Source organism: Aphelocoma coerulescens, chromosome 7 (genome assembly GCF_041296385.1).
Source record: "Aphelocoma coerulescens isolate FSJ_1873_10779 chromosome 7, UR_Acoe_1.0, whole genome shotgun sequence".
Lineage (NCBI taxonomy): Eukaryota > Metazoa > Chordata > Aves > Passeriformes > Corvidae > Aphelocoma > Aphelocoma coerulescens.
The window spans coordinates 18,621,871-18,642,010 of record NC_091021.1 but is presented as its reverse complement, the minus strand read 5'-3'; the positions used below and the strand labels follow the sequence as shown (position 1 = coordinate 18,642,010).

Genomic DNA, 20,140 nt, shown 5'->3' with positions numbered 1-20,140 from the left:
TTTTTTTTTAATTTAAACAACCAAGACAGTGGTATGAAAATGGTACTAGTAAATACATGTTGGAGGCAGCTTTTGATCTGTATTTGGCATGGTTAAGTTACACGGTAGTACCTCTGAAAAATGACTTGTCACCAGCTGACATTCTCCAAATACATGAATCCCGCTGCTGAAATTGGCCTCCAAGTCCGTGGAGACTTGCGGTTGTATGAAGAGAGATGTAAAGCACACAGAAGAACTCAGGATCATATGAGATTCGCAGTGCTACTGCTATTTTGTGGCAGTAACAGTGTTTACAGTGACAAAAAGTGGTTGTGAGCAGTGTCTCACTAGAGACAACTGCCCACCCAGTCAGAGCTAATCACACCAGGGCAAAACAAACCCAGTGAGGAGCAGGCTGACACCAAGGGCAGTGTCACGTTCTCCGGTTTCTAGAAGAGGTAGTGAGCTGGATGCTTTGCCTGGGAAGCTGTCAGGCAGAGAGGGGACTCAACAGGTCCAGGTGGCTGTGCCTCACAGCTTGACACAGCAGAGGCAGACAGACTTATGCCAGTAAGGGGAAGGTACTGATTTCTCAGGAAAGAACAGGAATACTTCCATGGAGTAAGTGACAATCACTAGCTATCTTCTGTAACAGATTAACTATGACCATTTAAAACTTTCTGTCCTGTTTATGATCATTTCACATGTATGTGTACAAAGAAAGACGTGGAGGCCCTTATATTAAAGATGCCCTTGTCTGAGCCATTTGGAGCCAGGAAATGTAGCTCTGTAAAGCAAATCAATAGGAATTAGGAGATCAAGTGAAGCAGGCCAATGATTGATCAATGATGCAGAGGGAAGGAAAGTACAACTGGGCTATAATATGTGACCTCATCACCAGGAGGAATGAGATACATATAACAACTCTAATTTCTCTCTATTTTAAGGTAAAACGAGAATTAGCGGGTGTCCTCATTTTTGAGTCACATCCCAAAGCAGGAACAGTCTGTAAGTAAATGGAGTCCTGTCAGATCTTCTTTCTCACCTGTGCCATGAACATTTGAATTCCTGATGTTTAAATGACAAGAGCAAAACTTGGATGCATTCTTCAAACTTGATTGTCACTTAGTGCTTAAAACCTAGGGTAATAAGTGTTGGCTTAGTCTGTTGCCAAGTGCAGGGACAGGACTAAAATTAATTCTGTATCCTTGGTTGAATGTATGTGTCACCTACATTTTGGGTGTGTTTTTATCTAGAATTTTTGGTTCGACCAATCTCTATTTAAAATGTATTTTAGTATAATTCTGTATTTAAAAAAATCTTCCTGCACAAAATAAAGGATTTAAAATGGTAGATTACTCAGACGTGTTAATACTGAGAAGTTCTAGCAAATGAATATTAAATTCACAGTCACTAGAGAACTAGGTTAGAACATGGTGCTACTGGTGGGATCTAATCTGTGTGCTAATTAGTAATTGATAACCTGACATGTATTGATAAAGTAGTTGTTGGAACTGTCATAGAAAAGAAAAGCAACTTTCACATCAGTGTAATAAAATAACTCCTATATGGGTATGAATTGTTTTTCTAAATTCTGGAGGCAATTGCTTTTAAAATCTTAGTGTGCCCTTTTATAAGGTAGACATTTATGTGACTGTAGAGTTACCTTAAATTTTATTGGGTGCAGAATCTGGCCCATTTATATTTTGAATAACTATATTCTAACTGCAAAATCTTTTCTCTCTCTTCTAGTATTTAATCAGGGAGAAGAAGGTACTTCTTGGTACATTATCCTAAAGGGATCAGTAAACGTAGTCATTTATGGAAAGGTATTTTTTTCAGAAGCTATTTTATGTGATTGCTATTACTGAAATTGTAAGAGTAAACTTTGAAGGGATACAGTTTAATTTAGAGCAAAATTGCTTTGTCTGACAAAACAAATAAAATGTAATTTTATTAAGAAATGATCCAGTGGTTTCACTGATTATACTTCCAGTTGATTGCTCTATAATTTTGGGATATATTACATAGTTTCTGAATATAATCCATCAGAGTTCCATCAGTATCTTTAGGACAAAGTTATTTGCTGGAATTTGGTGACTTGCCAGGCTTTTGTCTCATGGGGGTTTTGCCCCGTCCCTTTACTACTGTGTTGTCATGCATTTGGATGACTCACTGTTCTCATGCATATCTGACAAAAGTACTGTTTTGTGACTCGTGGTTCTCAGGTTGGATGAACCTCTTCCAAATTTATGCCATCTCTTCATCTTAGTTAAGCCATAGACCAGAAAGCATCTTTATTAAATTTCCTATTTATGAGTGAGATTTTTCAAGGCAAAAAAAAGTAGATTTTGATACACAGGAATCCCTTGAGCCTTTAAAAACCTTCTCTATTGATTCCTCATTCAGTGACTGAGAATTCTCCATTTGAACACAAAGCATTTCACCAAAATCTAGCACAGGGGCCCTAGTGCTAAATCTGTTCCTAAGTAACACATATTTAGCCATGTTTGTTACACCACTGGGTGGGCCAGATCCTCTTTTACTGTAAAGTGGAGGAAACAGAGCACTGCTGATGCACAACAGCTGGAGTTGTGTTCTATGTCATTTCTGCAAACTCGATTTTATTTTTTAGGGCTTCTATAAATAAAAATAGTTGACAATTCTGTCTTCAGCAGGATGAGAAGAGTCCTTCAAGCTGAATGTAATTTCAGAGAACAAGCTGATTCTTTTCTGTTCTTGCCTCTCTTTAGTAATAGTAATAACCAGCTATCAAGTATTGTTTCCTAGTCATTATTTTGGCTGTTGATTTCCTGCCAAATAGATTTGTTTTGGTATTTGATTGTGAAGTCCAGTGTTTGTACAAGGACTTTCAATAGATTCCAGGGTAATGATGGGTTTCTGCATGTAAATGTTTTGCTCTGTGCAGGGTGTGGTATGTACTCTACACGAAGGAGATGATTTTGGCAAGTTAGCACTTGTGAATGATGCTCCCAGAGCAGCATCCATTGTTCTGCGGGAAGACAATTGCCACTTCCTGAGAGTAGATAAGGAGGACTTCAACAGGATCCTAAGGGTAAGAGTGGGCAGGTCTGCCCTCACCGTGTGGTATCAGAACTTGCAAGTTTTTCTAAAGTCTGTCTTATTTCTATGAATATACTGCTATTAATAACCTCATTTGTAAGTGTTTCTAGGTGGAACAGAAATGTGACAGTTTAGAAGGTCAAGTAAAGAATATGTTCATCACCTTTTCTCTCTCTGTTCCTAGCTCAGACATGAAAATGTGACCAAATGGTATCTTTTGTCTCTCACATTCTATGATCTAGCATTTGCCCTGCTCAGTTTTTCCTTGTACTGCCCAGGATTCTGGGTGATATTCTGTCTAAATATAGAAAAAAACAAGATCACCCCTTCTCCCACATAGGTCAGTGTCAGGTACCTTAAACTGAAGAGTTTCAAGGCAGAATGAAGTGGCAAATGGAGTAAGTTACAGATGTCTTTATCAGAGAACTCTAGAAGGATATTCCCAGACTAATTTTACAGTTACTGACTTTGGGGTAAATGTGATTCACCAACTGTAACTCTGTAAATTCAGGCTGTTTTGTGGTTGTTCATAGTAGAGGAAGTCAAAACTACTATCATCCTGTATTTGAACCTATATATACCCAGTATTGCAGCAATAAAACCAGTTCAGAAAGGGTACTCCGCTAGAAAAATTACTTGTGGTTACTGTACAAAAGGGAATGAGGATCCCTTTGGGAGTAAGGTTGGATTGGCTGTGGAGACTTACAACTGATTAAGCTTTGGTCAATACTTCAAAGAAGATCCAAGTCCATGGTCTTATTAATTTTTACCTGTGTTTTTTGAATGCACATTATACTTAATTTTTTTTTTCTTTTTCTACTATGGGGTGGTAGTAGAAAATGAAGTTTACTGAGCTAAAACGTCCTATTCTTAAATTTTACTTTATTTTATTTTAGAGAAAAGTCAGATTGTAGAAAATAGTGTTTGTATATAAGTGGGGATATAGATTACATTACATATGAGAAGTTGTGGAGAGACTGATTTTCAGCAAACTTTGTTTTAATTTGACATCTCCATAAAATGGAGATTTTTAACATAGTTCTTGCTCCAGTCTCTCCCACAATTCTCTGCTTCTTGCCTCAGTTCCAGTGCTTCCTTCTTGAATCTGCCAGTGAGGAAAACAGAATAAAGACAGATAAATACAGGGGGAAAGAACCAACCCCAGTCTTTTGTGTTTGAAAGTCATGCAGCTTGTTAGAGAAACTAATCAGCCAAATCAGGTGCAGTCATATTATTAAAAGTAACTTGTCTTGCAGGATGTGGAAGCAAATACAGTAAGACTGAAAGAACATGACCAGGATGTCTTGGTGTTGGAGAAGATCCCAGCAGGAAACAGAATTTCTAATCAAGGAAATTCACAGCCGCAGCACAAGTATGTTTTCATTCAGTAGTGCAAGTGTCAGACAATTATTAACCTTTCTAAATGGTACTATTATCCAAACAATAACATATTCCCTTTTGGTGGAAGACTGCAGTGCATATAAAGTTTTCTTTTTTTAGACATCAGCACATGCCCCATGCTCAATAATATATCCCTTTCTAGCAGCACAGCAGCTTTATGTCTTTACACAATAATTCCCTAAAGATCTCAGTGTAAATACTTACCTCAAGTAATAGCTTCCAGATAGACTAAGCATGGAGATCGATGAAAACCTATTAATCTGAGTTACTATGTGAAAGACATGAGGAAAATACATTCTTATTGTTAAGTACAGATATTTTTATTTTGTATTTTGAGGTCTAGATGCTAATAAGAGTTTGCTATGCACAATTTATATACAAAACAAAGATGTCATGCAATGAAAGTTGCAGAGTTTATCTTACAGAATAGTTTTACACTGTAATAACAATATTAACTATATTTTCCTTTCTTACTGAAAGGGAAATAGTACAATTCTGTTTGGATACTACTGTGATAAGAGTAGAGTCAGGCTCTTATCATTCCAAATGTTGGTAAAACCCCTAAAGACTTTGTAAATGTGTTATTTGCAAATGGATGCACAATTTTCTTCAGAAGCATTCATACAATTTCAACAAGTTTTGAATCCTTTACCCTGAACCTCACTTTCTCTCAAAAAAGAGCTAATTTATCGTGCAATATTTTGGGTACAGTTTTTATCTCATCTGGGATTTCATATACTTATTTTATCTGCATAACTGAATGCAAAGATTTATAAAGATCTGTGAAGAGTGAATAAACCATTCCTTGCATTTTATATACACATTTCCCATTTTTCAGAAACTACTATTTCTTCTTTAACTTGATCTATTAAAAAATCTAGAGAAACAATCTGTGCTACCAGGAAAATGTGTACTCTCACACAAGTTTTTCATTGTCTAGATGAGGGGAACTTGACTGTAGCCAGTGGATTTGCATCAGCAACTGCAATGTGCAGCAACTTGGTCATAGATTTAAATCCATTTTCTTGGTCTGAGACATTTTTCATGCTTCCAGAAGTGAAAGTTTCATTTGAACATTTTGAAGCACTGCCTCCCTTGCAAACTCTTTGCACCAGCATTAATTGTATTATTTAACTTTTTTTTTCAGAATTTGGTAAAAATAGCCAGAGATATATATGGTAAATGGTTAAGTTAGGCTGTATTTTAGGTCTTGCATTCCAGGAATTTTTTCAGGTAAAGCTCAGAATTTCATTTCTGTAAATATTTTACTAATTTGGTCAGGTTTTGGGTCCTAGAAATGTGCCAACAAGGAAGTTTTTGCTGATAACAATGACAAATAGACATAAGTTACCCAAAATAGGACGTTACCTTGAAAGTTCACTGCTTTTCACTAGTTGGATTACTTTGTTGATACTGTGTTGGCGGTGTCTTTATGTTTAAAGCTTCAAAGTGAGTTCACTGGGTTTGAGGATGATGTTTCTTTTCTTAGTAAATACAGTGGCTACATTTATGTTTGAGAGTCCAAAACAAAATTACCAATATTTCCTGATTTCCGGAATGTGTTACTGGAATGCATTAGTTGAATCCTCAGTACTTTTGAAAATGACTGCCTAAAAGAGAAGCTTAACAGGCACCTCTTCTCAGGAAGAAACTAATTTTCTCCTCTTGGCCTTAGGGAAAACTTCACTTTGGGAGCAGATCACCTCAGTTACAGTTCGGATTCCACTGCCTCCTCTACGGAGGAGACAGAGCTCCTACATAGCTCCCCAAGCTGTGCTTTCAAACAGTGACAGTTTCGCTTCGGAGGACTGGCTCTGAAGTTATCACTCCCAAGATCTAACTCTTTATGGGTGATCACACTCATGCAGGATGAATTCAGCAGCCCTGCAAGTCACTTCACTGTTCATTTTCACTTTCATATTCAGAGTACAGCAACCTGTGATTTCTCTGCTTCACTCACTTAGATACTTGGTTAGTATCTCTGTGAGAATGTGCACTGGCTTAACAAGTGTTTGTGTTCTTGGGACATCAATACAGTTCTTCCAAAGGGGTTGGCAGGTAAAAGAACTGTGACGGTCAGTGCTCAAAGTGAGGAGGAGCTCCCAGGAGCTCAGCTCCACCACTTATTTCTCAGCAGGAGCAGAGTATCTTCACTTCTCAGGGCTTTTTCTTTCTTTTTTTTTCTTTTTTTTTTTTTAAGTTTTGTACTTTATCAGTTGAATTCCCCCCCCCCCCCAAAAAAAAAGGAGGAAAAAAAGATGCAAAGATTGAAAGAATGGAGGGAAATATAAAAAATCTGATCTGCAAGAAAAGAGAAAAAAAAAAGATGACAGGACAAGTTTTCCAATATCATATGATATTCTGCTGGTACTTAAAATCTTACCAGTGTTTTTGCATGAAGCAGAAAAACCTGGCTGTTGCACTGGTTCTCTCACCTCACTAAATTAACTCCAGAAAATGGTACAATGCTCAGTTTATCAACTTGAAACTTACTTACTTCAGTTATGTGAGGCATTGCACAAATTTGAAGATACAGTGTGCTATTTCATTATCTGCCCCCACCTTCTCAGACCAACCTCTGTCAGTGATGCTGAAGGAAATTGTTTCCTTGCTCTGACACTGACACACCTTTGGGGCTCATAGTAAGCCTGTTAAAACCGTTTAATGACTGCAAGTTGCTATTGTTACTGAGATATTTATTCTCAGTGGAGGAGCATTTCTGCTTGTTCTTCTCCAAGTTTGGACCAGTGCAGCTCTGCTGATTGTGGTGTGACTGTGGTGGTGTTATACTGAAGTACTTGTGTGAGGAGGAGGCTGTCTCTTATCCCTGGGTGGGGTGGAGGATGTTACTGCTCCTAGGTTTACATGGGGAAGCCAGCAAAGACTGTGAGTGGTTTTGTCCTAAGCACACAGAGATTCTGGTCAGAGTACATGTTTGTACTCTGGCACACAGCAGCACAGCAGTCCTGATCTTCTTGCTGGTACACAATTATTTCTTGATTAGCTCTTTTGGCTATGAGATGCTAACTGCTCCTTTCCCTCCCTCAGGTACATTGTGATGTCAGGAACCCCAGAGAAAATTTTAGAGCACTTTCTAGAAACTATGCGCCTTGAAGCAACTTTAAGTGAAGCAACAGGTATCTACATGGCAGAAGCTGTTTTATTATTACCCCATAAGATGGACTTTCTGGGGTAACACTGCATTTGATGCTTTGAAAAGCACCTATTGGTAGTTTTTCCCAGAACAAGAACTATCTACTGCTCTGAAACAACCCCGAGAGAACCAAGGAAATCCAGAACTAAAAATAGCAATCCGTTCCTCCAAGCCTGCTCTATTGTATTTGTACTTCCACGTCATAGTAGAACAGCAAAATCCTCCAAGATGCCAGACCACCAGTTATGACTTTAATTAGGCACAGCTATAAGGCCTGAACAGAGCCCCCTATTAGTAATGGTACTCCTTGTTCTGGAGGTCACTTTAATACTGTGAAATAGCTTGATACCTCCAGTCATTACATTGTGCTAGTGTAAGTATTCTCAAATCTTCATATCACACTTAAAGTATCACAATTTACGTTTCCCATTTGTGATACTTTCCCATGTGCAGGGAAAGAAGAATTGTTACTCAAAGGAGAAAAACTCAGCACACCATGGGCCGAGTCCCAAGAATGCAGATTGCTGAATCTGCACCTAATAGGCTGCTTGTCATTAGTGTAAAGAGAACAGAGAATTTACATCAAGGGATATAGAAATTTGCTGACTTACTTTTAGTAGTATTTTAATTTTTGGAAAGAGTCAGACAAAAAATCCTCATATTCTGATAAAGTAATGCATAGACATACATTAAACTACTTAACATTGCTTTTACAAGTTCTTTTTGCATTGCAGGTGTCTGATAAGTATATATTCAAAGGTGTTCTTAAATCCAGTTAATCTGTTATTGACCTCATAGTAAGAGGAGAAACCCATATAGTGGTTCATAAATGGTAGAATAATTGAAAAATTATAGAAATCCTTTTAACGTGTATGTTTTCACTACTTTAAAGACAAAAAAAGGGATTCTTTTCATAGATACCTGTTTACTAGGGTTGCAAGCAGAATATTGTTCTTCAGTCTTGCAGCTCTATAATCACAAGTTTGCCATTCACAGTATGCATGTATTAGATATTTTTCAAAAACAAATTATTTTCAAAATGTTTTAAAACTTTTTGTCGAAACATCTAGTGACAAGATTGTACTTATATCCCAATACAATACAATGTGTCACAATTCATAAGGTTATTTTTAGGATATAGGATTACAGAATGCTGGAAAACTGAATTTTTCATTTATGTATTCCTTTAATTTAAGAGTATTTAAAAAACAGTTTGCTCTGGGTATTACATTAAAAAAACGTGCCACCCTTCCAGAGGTGAGTTTTGTCAAGAGAGATACTTGCATATAGGAATTATAGAAGTGGAAGCAGTGATGTAATATTATATTGCACAGTTATCTTCATATTTCTTCTGCCATCCCTTACAATGTTTTTAAATGTTTCTGGTATCTCTAAAGTTGTACTGTAGAAATTATACCCTGGGGTATTGTGTTCACTGTTTCTCAGTGATTCCATATAAGCCTGCCAAACTCATTCTGGCCTCTGCAGCCAGGCTTTATAAATCCTTCTTGTTGTCAGAAATAGAAAGATAAGGCAAACTGGGATTTACACCAGCACTACCACAGGTCATTTTAACAGAAGAAATAACTTGCTGGGTTTTGCCAGAGAAAATGTCAGTCATATTGTTCATATACGTTTTAATGTAAATGTAGCAGCTGTGATACTTTCAGATCAAAATAAACCCAGAAATTTGACTGTCCATTTACCTCTTTTAGGCATTCTACTCACAGCTAGGAAATCAGCAAAGAATGAAATTATTTGCCTTCTCCTGCGTAGGATATACTAAATGTGCTGCCTGGTGTTGTAACTCCTAAAGCCAAATGTTCCAGCTCTTTTTAGGTACCCAGGTGTGAAAGGCCTAATTCTTCCTCTGTATGGACTCCACACTTGCAGAGAAGTATATCCAAATATTTCACTTCAGCCCAGATGTGGGGCTTTTTGCTATGCCAGATTTCTCTTTGACACTGGCAAATGCCTGTTAACATAAGTTCAATAAAATTCATTCAGACAAGACTAAAAGCTTAATATTTTAGCTCATATTTGTTCATTACCCTTTTTTGTACCTAATCCCTACAAAGAAAGTGCAAAAAGACCACTTTATTATCTGCAGAGGGCTAATAAGATATTTCAGGTGAAAGAAAACTCATCCTTGAGATCCCCAAGCTGTTTGCAGTGGCTTAATTGACTGTTTTCTTTCTTCTCTTTTCACAGATTCTGTTTTAAATGATTTTATTATGATGCACTGTGTTTTTATGCCAAATAGTCAGCTCTGCCCAGCCTTGATGGCACAATATCCTTTTGTAAGAGAAAAGTTAAGTCTCTTTAGCCTCTGTACCTGTCAGTGATGAAACTGAAGCTTCCGTCTCTCAAGGAGTACCTCACACTCCATGGAGGCTGTGCCTTGTGGGTAGATTCTCAGTGTCTGACTAGCAGCTGTCCATAGCTCAGAACTCTGAGATGGTTAGTGTGTAACCCATGATGAGATACAGTACAGACTATGAAATCTGTATCTTTCCTGTGCTGGTTACTGTTCCAAGGGAAGTAAATGTACTGTCCCTCCACCAGATACGTGAAATTACATAAAAGTTGGGGTTACCCTTCCTGGATCCTTCCTTTCTTTCTTGAGTTTTGCTGAACTACAGCATCTACATTTTAACCAGGATAGTTATGTCTTGGTAATTTCAATGGTCCACTTTTGAGGCTGCAAACTGCCTCAAGCAAAAGGCTGCCTGAACTTGTAGACTAATGGGTAAGTAGTTCCTAGGTGCTGTCCTAACAGTTATGAAAAAATAGTAATAATCTATAATAATAGCCTATAGCAAATGCTAAAAACTGCAAAAACTTCAATTGGATGTGAATACTAGGAGATGAAATCTTAATAGTGGAGAGCATTGAGAGCTGGGGGTGATTCTCATACTCTGCGTGTTGTACAGGAGTCTGTGAAATGTCGATCTGTCAATTACTGGCAGGTTATTTAGTATGGGGAGCTGTTGGACACTGAGTTTTCCTTGTGCACAGTGACTTGAAGCTATCAAGTGACTGGGAACATTAAATAAACATATAATGTTTTCGGTTTTATAGAATTCTGACAGGGGTGTAATAACTTCAGTTCCCTATTTATTTGTTTAGAATCACAATGGTGTGAAAGTGCTTTCCTTCAAGCTCAGTGGGGCGAGTGACATCTGGGAAAGCTCACCTCCTGAAACCACAAAACAGAGCATTGTGGCCTTGTCTGGCAAGCTTGAGAATCCATTTGTGTTACTCCTAGTGAGGAGAGTAATTGTTTTGAAAACCTTTGGACCCATGAAACTGGTCTGTAGAAGATTGTTCGCACACCTGAAACAAACACATTTTCCAAAATCACATTGTTTTGGATATCAAAAGTATTTTGAAATGCTGTTGCTGACAGCATTGAGAGGGGAAGAAAAGGCAGCACTTCTAATGTTTGGGGGGTTTTGTCCTGATTTATTTAGCTCGTATTATTCAGTCAGCCCATTTGGGATTCAGGCTTCTCTATCCTCAATTATAATTGAGTAGCTCTGATATCCAGTAACTGGAAAAATCAGACCTGTAAGAAAAATGTACCTTATTGTTTATAGGGGAAAAGCTTTTCTGATAATCAAAGTTAAGGATAATCACACTTAAGGATAAATATCCACTTGTGATGAAATCTGTTCTGGAGAGGATGCTAAGACCATGGTCTTAAGTGGGTCATGGCAAGCATCATGCTAATTCTTTTCAGAGAGGAGCTGGAAGTAACTGGTATCCTACTGCTTTAGTGTTAGCTGTTCCTGGAGCTGAATTATTATTTATTTGGTCCATTCTGAATATGGAAAAGCTAACTGTGCTTTGTTGATTGTACCATTGAAATTTATTGTTAGAGTTGAAAGGTTCCTAACAAAGCTCATCTTTTTGGAGCAAAATCACTACAAAAGTGTTCACCAGTGCTGTGAGACTAAGGAGAGATTAGTTATGCTCAATGAGGAAATTAAAACAGAAAAAGAGAAAGAAGAAAGGTGATTCAGTCAGCGACTTTTTGCTTCAGCTCCCAATTTTGAATCAAAACAAGTCTATTTTCCTACACCCACTTAGGATACTATTTTAGCTGGCAGCATGAAAGTATGAGTAGAGCTAGACCACTGAAGTGCTTTCAAGCATAGTACAGGGTATAAATTATTTGGGTTTTCACTTCTTTTATAGCAGTCATTTGTAAGTTATTGCAATCCTGAAAGGAATGGACAGGTGCACCATTTTGTCTAAGTAACATTATGGCTTGCTGTGGATTCCAAGCTAATGCTGTGCTGTCCTTTGGCACACCAAGTCTTCTGCAGTCATTAAAGTATATGGATTCTGCAATATTAAAAAAACCACAGACTTGTGTTTTATAGGGAAGCAAAGGATATGCTCCCTGAATCAGGATATAAGTCCTGTGTGTTGGACCAAGGCTCCTGTTTCACTCTTGTTCACGGAGTGGAAATGGACAAATTCTCAGAGCTACAGTTTGTCAGAGGGAGGCAGGAGAAGGCCCAAAAGAAAACCTAAAATAGAGCAGCAACTCCAAAAATGCACTTGGGTTAGTGCAAGTGTGTGAACATGTGTGCAGGGGTGCGTCTTTAAAGAACGACTGTCTAAACACTTACGAAGTATAAACTCCTTCTTTTGCTCTCTGTAGATGATAGTTCTTTCAGTATGTTTCTCTATGAGTGTCTTGCTAAGCTCCTTTACCATTGTGCCAGCAAAAAAGTTTGCATTCTGTTGTAGCAATGATCTTGCACAGCTCCTGCTATAGCTGAGTGCTCCTATGCAGGGAAGAACAGACTTCGGACTTGCTTCCATTTCTTAGCATATGCTAGAGAAAATTAGAAATATATGTATATATTGAGCTCTAACCATATTGGTGTTGATAAATATTTTGCAATTATCTGACTCTTCATAGTTTATTTCTGATTGCAGTCTGTAGTGAAGCTGCATCTTGAAGATCACATAAAAATGTGAGAACCCTTCATTGACTTTCTCTGTGATAATGTTAATAAAAGAGAAATCAATATAAATGAGCAGTAAAAATACAGAAAAATTACCAGTGCCTGTGGTGGGTCAGTTAAAAAGGAAGGAAAAATGCATTAAATAATTATACTGTTTGAAAGGTAAATATGGCATGACAAAAATGACTCAATAGTATATTAAACTTGCTCCCCAAGACATTAGAGCACATAACTTACAATGAATTATTTACTTCTTATGACCTTCTGCCTTACTTTCTTCCTTAATTGTACTGTCATGTTCAGTTCTCTACTCATTTTAAACCTTTCCAAACGAAATTAAAATGCAGATTTCTGGAAGTTTGTCAGTCAAATGAGCACCCCAGTAACACTGGTAGAATGTCAAATCTCTGCAGGGGCTTTGGGCAGCAGGATCATTTCGAAGTGTAATTTAATAGGTACTTTTCCCCATTGCATTTTCTTAATAGTATTGTTAGAGAAATTCTTCTAAATAAGAAGCTTAAAATAAATATCTTACATAATTTATATTCCTCATTAATATTTTTATTTTCTAATTAGTATTTTAAAATATTTTGTTAGAGCAACTGATAGTGCATCTTGAAAGGATGCAAGGATGCTGGACTTGGCCATGAGTGAGAGTGTCAGTACTTTGATGTTACATGTTACTATGTAATTGGGAATAGTATTACTCATGACAATCCAGAATCAGAGTTCTGGTAATTGGGAAGCAAAGTTGAAGATGTAACTGCACTCATTACATGCTTACATCCCATTCATCTATCAATTTATTGGAAAGAGTTTAAATATATATTTCCAACCTTTTTTTCAGTGAGAAGTAGACACACAAATTGTCATATCCTGTTTTTTCTGGGGATACTTCATTTTCACACAGGTTAAAGGCTCAGATTATCTCAATTTATTGCCCATTGTGCCTTTACATCTTTTCTTGTTTTCTTCTTTCACTAAGTGTTACTTTTGGCCTTTTAGCTATTTGTCTATTTTTGTAATGTTGACATTTTGTCTTTTAAAAGGTCAATGAAATGTTTCCCGTTTTTTCTTATTGTTTGTCACAAAATAACTTTCACAAAGGATTGTGTCCTAAATACACTTTATTTGACATAGTGGAAATGTCTGATTTCCTCATGACAATGAAGCTGCTACAAAATTTATTTTATCCTGTGTTTTTATAGTCAGTTGAGGCTGTAAATGTCAAAGTTCCCCTCCCATAATGGAACTGAGGCTCATCTTGAGTTACAGTAACTTGTAAAATTGAAAGGAATAGCACTGGTGGTTCACTCTGGTAGTCTTCCTCACAAATGGAAAATCTGAATTGTTAAGCACAAAGTGACATTTTTCTTTTTCTTCAACTGTTTCCAAAGAGGAACAAGGAGAAATATCCTTCTTCAGTCTCCGTGGTTAATCCTCTTTGTTGTTCCAAGCGTCATTTCTGTTCTGTTCCCCTACAGCAAGCATCTCTGTAGTGGAACTGTGGTCATTCCTGTGCTCTTCAGAAAATTCATTGTCTTTTTACTTTTCAGTATGAACATGAAAAGTTTGCAAATCATTATGCTAGTGGATATCAGAATTTGGAAATATGTATTAGAGAGTTATGTTTGAGCACCCTGAAAGTGATTTGTTGGAAGTCAGTTGATTGTGAATTCATACTGGGTTTGATATTTTCAATCACTGAATGTTTTCCTTGACACTGTGGCACCTATCATGCCCAGCCTTCTCAGGGTACAGAGCAGGAGAAAATGGATTATGCCCTCAACAACAAAAGGCGAGTCATTCGACTGGTTCTGCAGTGGGCTGCTTTATATGGAGATTTACTGCAAGAAGATGAAGCAGCAATGGCCTTTTTGGAGGTATAAAGGAATCACTGTATCACTGTACTGAAAAGTAGCTACAAGGCAAGATAAGCTAAAAGCCTGTTCCCAGTCTTTAGAACTCTGTCACAAACTGAAGTGAGATAGGTCATTTCAAAGTACAAAGTCATAACTCTGTTTTCTCAGGTTTGGCTGCAGACAGTGAAGGCATCACAACAGAGCTTGAACCATTGCCAGCCTCTGGACCTCTGAAAATAGTATTGCAGATCCCTTTTGAAGCACTTCATGGGTAGATTGCGTTATAGCAGTAGCAGAATTTGCTTTTTCTAGTATTGTAGTTCAGGGGCTCTACAGGTTGAACTGGATCACTGTTTATACCTGCCTGAGGTGTGCCAGAAAGGAGCTGGAGGGCTGCCACTCTACCAAACCAAAAGTCCTTTCCATCTGAATGAGAGCTGTACTCCAGCTATTGGAACTTAAGATCTTTGTCTCCAGAAGCCTTGTAATCTTTGTGGTAGCTGCCATATCCTTGGATTTCTAAGATAAGATGCGCTGCCAATGTCAAGTGATCATGCCATTCTTATGATATGTTGTGTTTATGGAACAGAATCCCCTACATTGCTGGCTGAATGAAAGTTCTTGTCCCAAAGAGCTTAAAACTGAATCTAAGATCTAGCAGAGGGGAATAGAAGGGGTCTTTAAGAATGGTAGACACCCCACAAGCCCCCATGGGAAAGCTTTTCAAGCTTTGGAGATGACATAGTCTTTCATTTGTCCAGAAGTTAAAGAGCAATCATTTGTTGCAAGCACATCGATCCTTCTTTGTGATGGTTTTATATGAATAGATCTGGAAGAGGTTTGAGTAGGGTTGAAAAGTGGATGATACTGTAGCAGATTAGAGCAGCTGAGAGTCAGTGACTCAGGAGCAATTGAAGCACTGCAGACTACAACAGCAAAGAATTAAAAAACCTGTTATGCTAGATTATTTGTGAATTTTTTAGGCTTTATCCTTGACAGTCTGAAAATGCAGGTTTTACACAAGCAGTCAGTGGTTACAGAGTGAGCTAAGGAGCCTCATCAGGCTTCCCTTCTGCATGTATAACTCTTGCTTTAAAATCAGCTGGAGATAAACAAGTAGAAGTAATAGAGGGTTGGGCCCAGCATGTGTTCCTCTATGCAGATTATCATTCTTTATAATCATTAAGCTATCAGATGTCATCTCATAATCCTCTCTCCTGAGTACTGCTCATTTACCTCTATAGTTATTTAAAGGCTATTCTGTATCACTTACAGGAATTTTATGTATCTGTATCAGATGATACTAGAATGATTGCAGCACTAAAGGAGCAACTTCCAGAGCTAGAGAAAATTGTAAAGCAAATGTAAGCACAGTTTTTGCTTCTTTACTCTCCCTGCCCTTTTTCTCAGTAAATTGATAAAGAAAATTTACTGGTTATATCTATTAAAAAGCCATTCTGTGAATGACACTCAGTTATGTGAAACTGAAAGTTTGCATGCAGGCTTATTGGAATTAATGTCGATGGCCCTCTTTTCCACATCATTCTTGCAAACACCATACCCTCACTGAGAGGTTGACAGAAGCTTATTTCATGCTTACATGAACTTTGTATAATATTTTTTCTGCCTTGGTCATAGATTAACTGTGGTATCATCTAGTCTTTTCACATATAAATATGATTATATTCATATTCTAGTTTGACAAGTGGTCCATGTTCTATAGGTGACTTTGTACACAAAATCTTCCAGGTAATATTTAATTACATATTCTATGCTTTATCTTTTTGTAGTTCTGAAGAACCTAAAGCATCACAAAAGAAGGTAAGAAAATTTATTTGTCCATTTTCTAATGTAAAATTTTAAGCACAGCAAATTCATAAGCATCTTGTCCTTAGTAGTCATGGATATACTAAATACCCACACTGAGAGGTAGCTTTTAACATTGTCAAATTTTGCATTGCTACTCTTTTTCCTGCCATTGATGAGAGATCTGTTGTAGTTCATGTATACCTCATAATGTTTCTTCTTGCATTAACGTGAATCTCAATGATTCATTTTCAGCACAAAGTTCTTCTGCAGCTGTTCAACACAAGTGATGACAGAGCACAGAAACGCCAGCCTATCAGGGGCAGCGATGAAGGTGAGTTCCTTCTCTGCAGAGTTTTCTTGAGCCACTGACATCTGCATAAATTTGTCTTTCTCAAAAAAAGGGTCTAAAAATAAATGAAAGTACCTACCTAGAATTTTGAAGCCTGGCCTGAAGCAAACTGTCTTTGCTTTTGCTAGCCCAGTATTCTCCATCATTGATTTGAGGTGCTCCTGGTTTTTTCCGTTAGTTACTTGTGCTATCAAACACTGCTTCCTCAGAGGAAGATGTGAAAACCTTTAAAATAAGGAATGAACAAAACAGGCAAGAACCAATAAGACAGTGTACTGCAGGTAATGGCAGTGCAATGAAGAGTGGGAGCTGTAGGTCATGTTTGAGCCTCTGTCTCCCCTAGGTAGTTTGAGCTACCATGTACAACTGTTCCTTTGCAAGGTGGGAGTGGAGCAGATAATCATGCCATGGATCATGGATCTAGAATCCAAGAGCCTAGGCACACAGCCTAAAAACCAGAATCTGCTGGTTTGCCCTATTGCTGTTGTTTGAGTCTCTGAAGAGATTAAGGTAAAATTTACAGCAGCATATCAGAATGTCATTTTCAGATTACTGATAAGGTACTCGTAATGGTTGTTTTGTGGAACTTCATCAGCTAAAACAGCTGCTTCTTCAACATGTTTGATATTAAAAGACAGCTCTTGCTAATGAACAACAGTAAAAACAAGGCAACAAAATGCAAGTTCATGTAGCTGAGAAAGCTGGTGGCATAAATCAGACCAACAGAAGAACCACGTCAAAAGCTGGAACTAACTTCATATGAACAGCAGACATCCTGCCAGGCATGCAGCTTCTGTTGTCCATAGCAGTGTTTCTTCTAGGCCTACAAAGAGGAAAACAGTTCCAGCTGCCAGGGAAATGCTAGCTCTTGTGTCTATCTGCACAGGCAGTAATGGCTCCTTTCGTATGGCTGCACCTTTCTCATTCATAGGACAGGCAGCTCACTGAACACTGAAAATCCAAAATCCAAAACTCTAGGAAATCAGGGATTTCTATACTAGAAATTGTAGAGCATCTGAGGAATGGGGAGCTACAGAGAGATTTATTGTTGTTTTGTTTCATTTGTGAGGAGTGGTTACTGAAGTGAAAGTAATTTGTAGAGTAAATCTGTGATTTTTACATGTGGAATAAACCCTGCGATGTTTTTTCTTTAGTTCTGTTTAAGGTGTACTGCATAGACCAAACCTACACCACTATCCGGGTGCCAGTGTCTTCTTCTGTGAAGGAAGTGATCAGTGCAGTAGCAGACAAGCTGGGCTCTGGAGAAGGCCTCATCATAGTGAAGATGAGTTCAGGAGGAGGTACTGTACTTGCATCATCTTAAACACTCAGTTATGGTGAAGCAGAGTTTTTGGAGGGATTAAAACCTTGACTAGTTCAGTCACGCTTTTATAGCTGTGTGCATGTTCAGCTAGTACACAATCCCTAATTTAGAGGCAAGTCCTTCCTCTACTGCAGGTACAGACTGCAGCTCACATGGGAGATAGGACAAATGGAGAAGCTTATGTGTTGGCATGTTAAAGAGAAATTTTCCTTCCCTGTTAGACTTGTAAGAGTTTTTTAACGCCAGAAATAGAAGGCAAGCATGGATAAATTGTGTGTGCTATAAAATGTATGTGTACTAGACTAAGGGATCTGTAACATCAGAAAACGCTGCAATGCAAACATTCTGGCAGTGGTCACTACCATTTTGGCTGCTCTGTCCATGCAAACCTGTTGGAGAGGATGAAAGTTTGGTAAGAAAGTTTCACAGATATGTAGGCTTGGCAGAAAGATCTCTGAATGTAGAAACTGAAGATGAGATAGAAATGAAAGCAAGTTTTGATATAGAGTAAAAGATGTTTTGCTGAAACACTGGTCACTGAATAACTGAGAAGGCAAAAGTTGGAGATGAGTTGGAAGGAAATTTTTATGATTAGGGCAAAGGTATGTAACCAAAAACAAAGACATGTTTTTCACCAAGTAAATAAGTCTCAAGAAGAGCATAAGTAAATAGAAAACATGTTTTTACCAAAAAGAGCTATTGCAAGCAAACAAGAAATGTCAATGTAGCAAGAAGAAGAGGTCTGAGAATTTTCCACTGTAAGCTTAAATTGTAACTTACTTACTCTTGTCATTGGATAATAATGACTATAATATGGTGATGGTAATAGTTATGATAGGCTATAGGCAAATGTAAAGGTATTGTGTATGGTGCTTATTGGTTGTTATGTATTAAGATACTCTGCAAAGAAAAGTATAAAATGCTTTGTAACTTGAACAGAAAGGGGCTTCAGGTATGCCTACAGCTGGAGCTGGCAGCTGTAGGGCTGGCTTTGGATACCCACTCCCCGAAATGCTGTAACTTCGCCTATGCAATAAACAGCTTTCAAGAGAGACGCCTGAAGTCCAGACATCCTTTGTGAACCTTTCTCCTATACAAACCCCTACAGAGCAACTTAGTGCCAAACCCACTGACCTAGTGTTTGCAGAGGGTCAGGGATCAAGCCCCCCCTATAGGCTGTGGAAATGTGAGAGTAACTGGAGAGTGAATTCTGCTGGACAACTGGTGTTTTTCAAGTGCTTTGGTTGAGTATGACTGTGTGGAGACACATAGAGGTAATGCGAGCTATGTTGGAAGGCAATTTTGCAAACAGTAGTGCCTGCCAAAAATGGCTCACTTCCTGAGAACTGACACCAGACAGCTTTACATTTTGCAGATGAAGCAATTTTTTGTTGTCAGATTTGCTGACCACCAGCATATGCTGGAAGAAACTGCTTTGTAAGTTACTTCATTATCTTTTCTTAACCTGTGATGTGATGCTCTTTTAGAAATGTTGTAATGCATTCCATCCCCTCCTTAAGCAGTTACGGCCTTCCAGAGCAATTTCTATTAAAAACAGCTCTCCAAATGCTCACAGCTCAGCAATGAATGAATGGACTCTCTAATTAGGCTTAATTTTTGTAGGTAGTTTCTAGTGATAGCACCACAGGCTTCTTGACCTGTCTGTACAGTTTGGAACCGGGATTCTAGTTCTGTAGGCGACTGGTTTGGGCTGAGATTATCACATTTATTCAGTAAAGAGGATCTTGTTGTCTTCTATTCTGTATCCTGGACATTGGGTTACTGAGCAAAACTTGTTCCCAGGAGGATGATCTGTGCAGCTGGTGGATCAGTCCTGCTGATATATTCTCTCTCTATATAATAAGTAATAATTTGTTTCATTTTTACAGAAAAGGTTGTGCTCAAGCCTCACGATGTTTCAGTGTTCACCACTCTCAGTGTTAATGGCCGGCTGTTTGCTTGCCCACGGGATCAGTTCGATTCACTGGTATGTACGTGTGCAGTGCTCAGGAGCGTCAGGGCTCCAGTTTGTTTGAACACTTGGCCCTTTTTGCATTATCCACACTGTAGGTAAACACTAGTGGAAACATTACAACAAAGGGCTTGTCACACTGCAGTAGGATGAGCCCTGAAAATAAACCAGCTAGTGTTCTAATTCCCTAAACTAGACCAGAAATCCATCCATCTGATCCACAT

General features: G+C 38.1%; 1 protein-coding gene across 1 annotated transcript in view; it reads left to right on the top strand.

The window, feature by feature from the left end:
* RAPGEF4 (Rap guanine nucleotide exchange factor 4) overlaps positions 1-20,140 on the top strand; it is a 156,704-nt gene that overhangs the window by 108,168 nt on the left and 28,396 nt on the right. The window contains exons 12-23 of the mRNA XM_069020648.1: positions 927-987; positions 1,732-1,808; positions 2,909-3,055; positions 4,320-4,435; positions 7,513-7,601; positions 9,830-9,908; positions 14,333-14,483; positions 15,738-15,826; positions 16,253-16,283; positions 16,524-16,602; positions 17,775-17,921; positions 19,834-19,931. Coding sequence (XP_068876749.1) covers positions 927-987; positions 1,732-1,808; positions 2,909-3,055; positions 4,320-4,435; positions 7,513-7,601; positions 9,830-9,908; positions 14,333-14,483; positions 15,738-15,826; positions 16,253-16,283; positions 16,524-16,602; positions 17,775-17,921; positions 19,834-19,931 — 1,164 coding nt within the window. The remainder of the gene's footprint in view (positions 1-926; positions 988-1,731; positions 1,809-2,908; positions 3,056-4,319; positions 4,436-7,512; positions 7,602-9,829; positions 9,909-14,332; positions 14,484-15,737; positions 15,827-16,252; positions 16,284-16,523; positions 16,603-17,774; positions 17,922-19,833; positions 19,932-20,140) is intronic.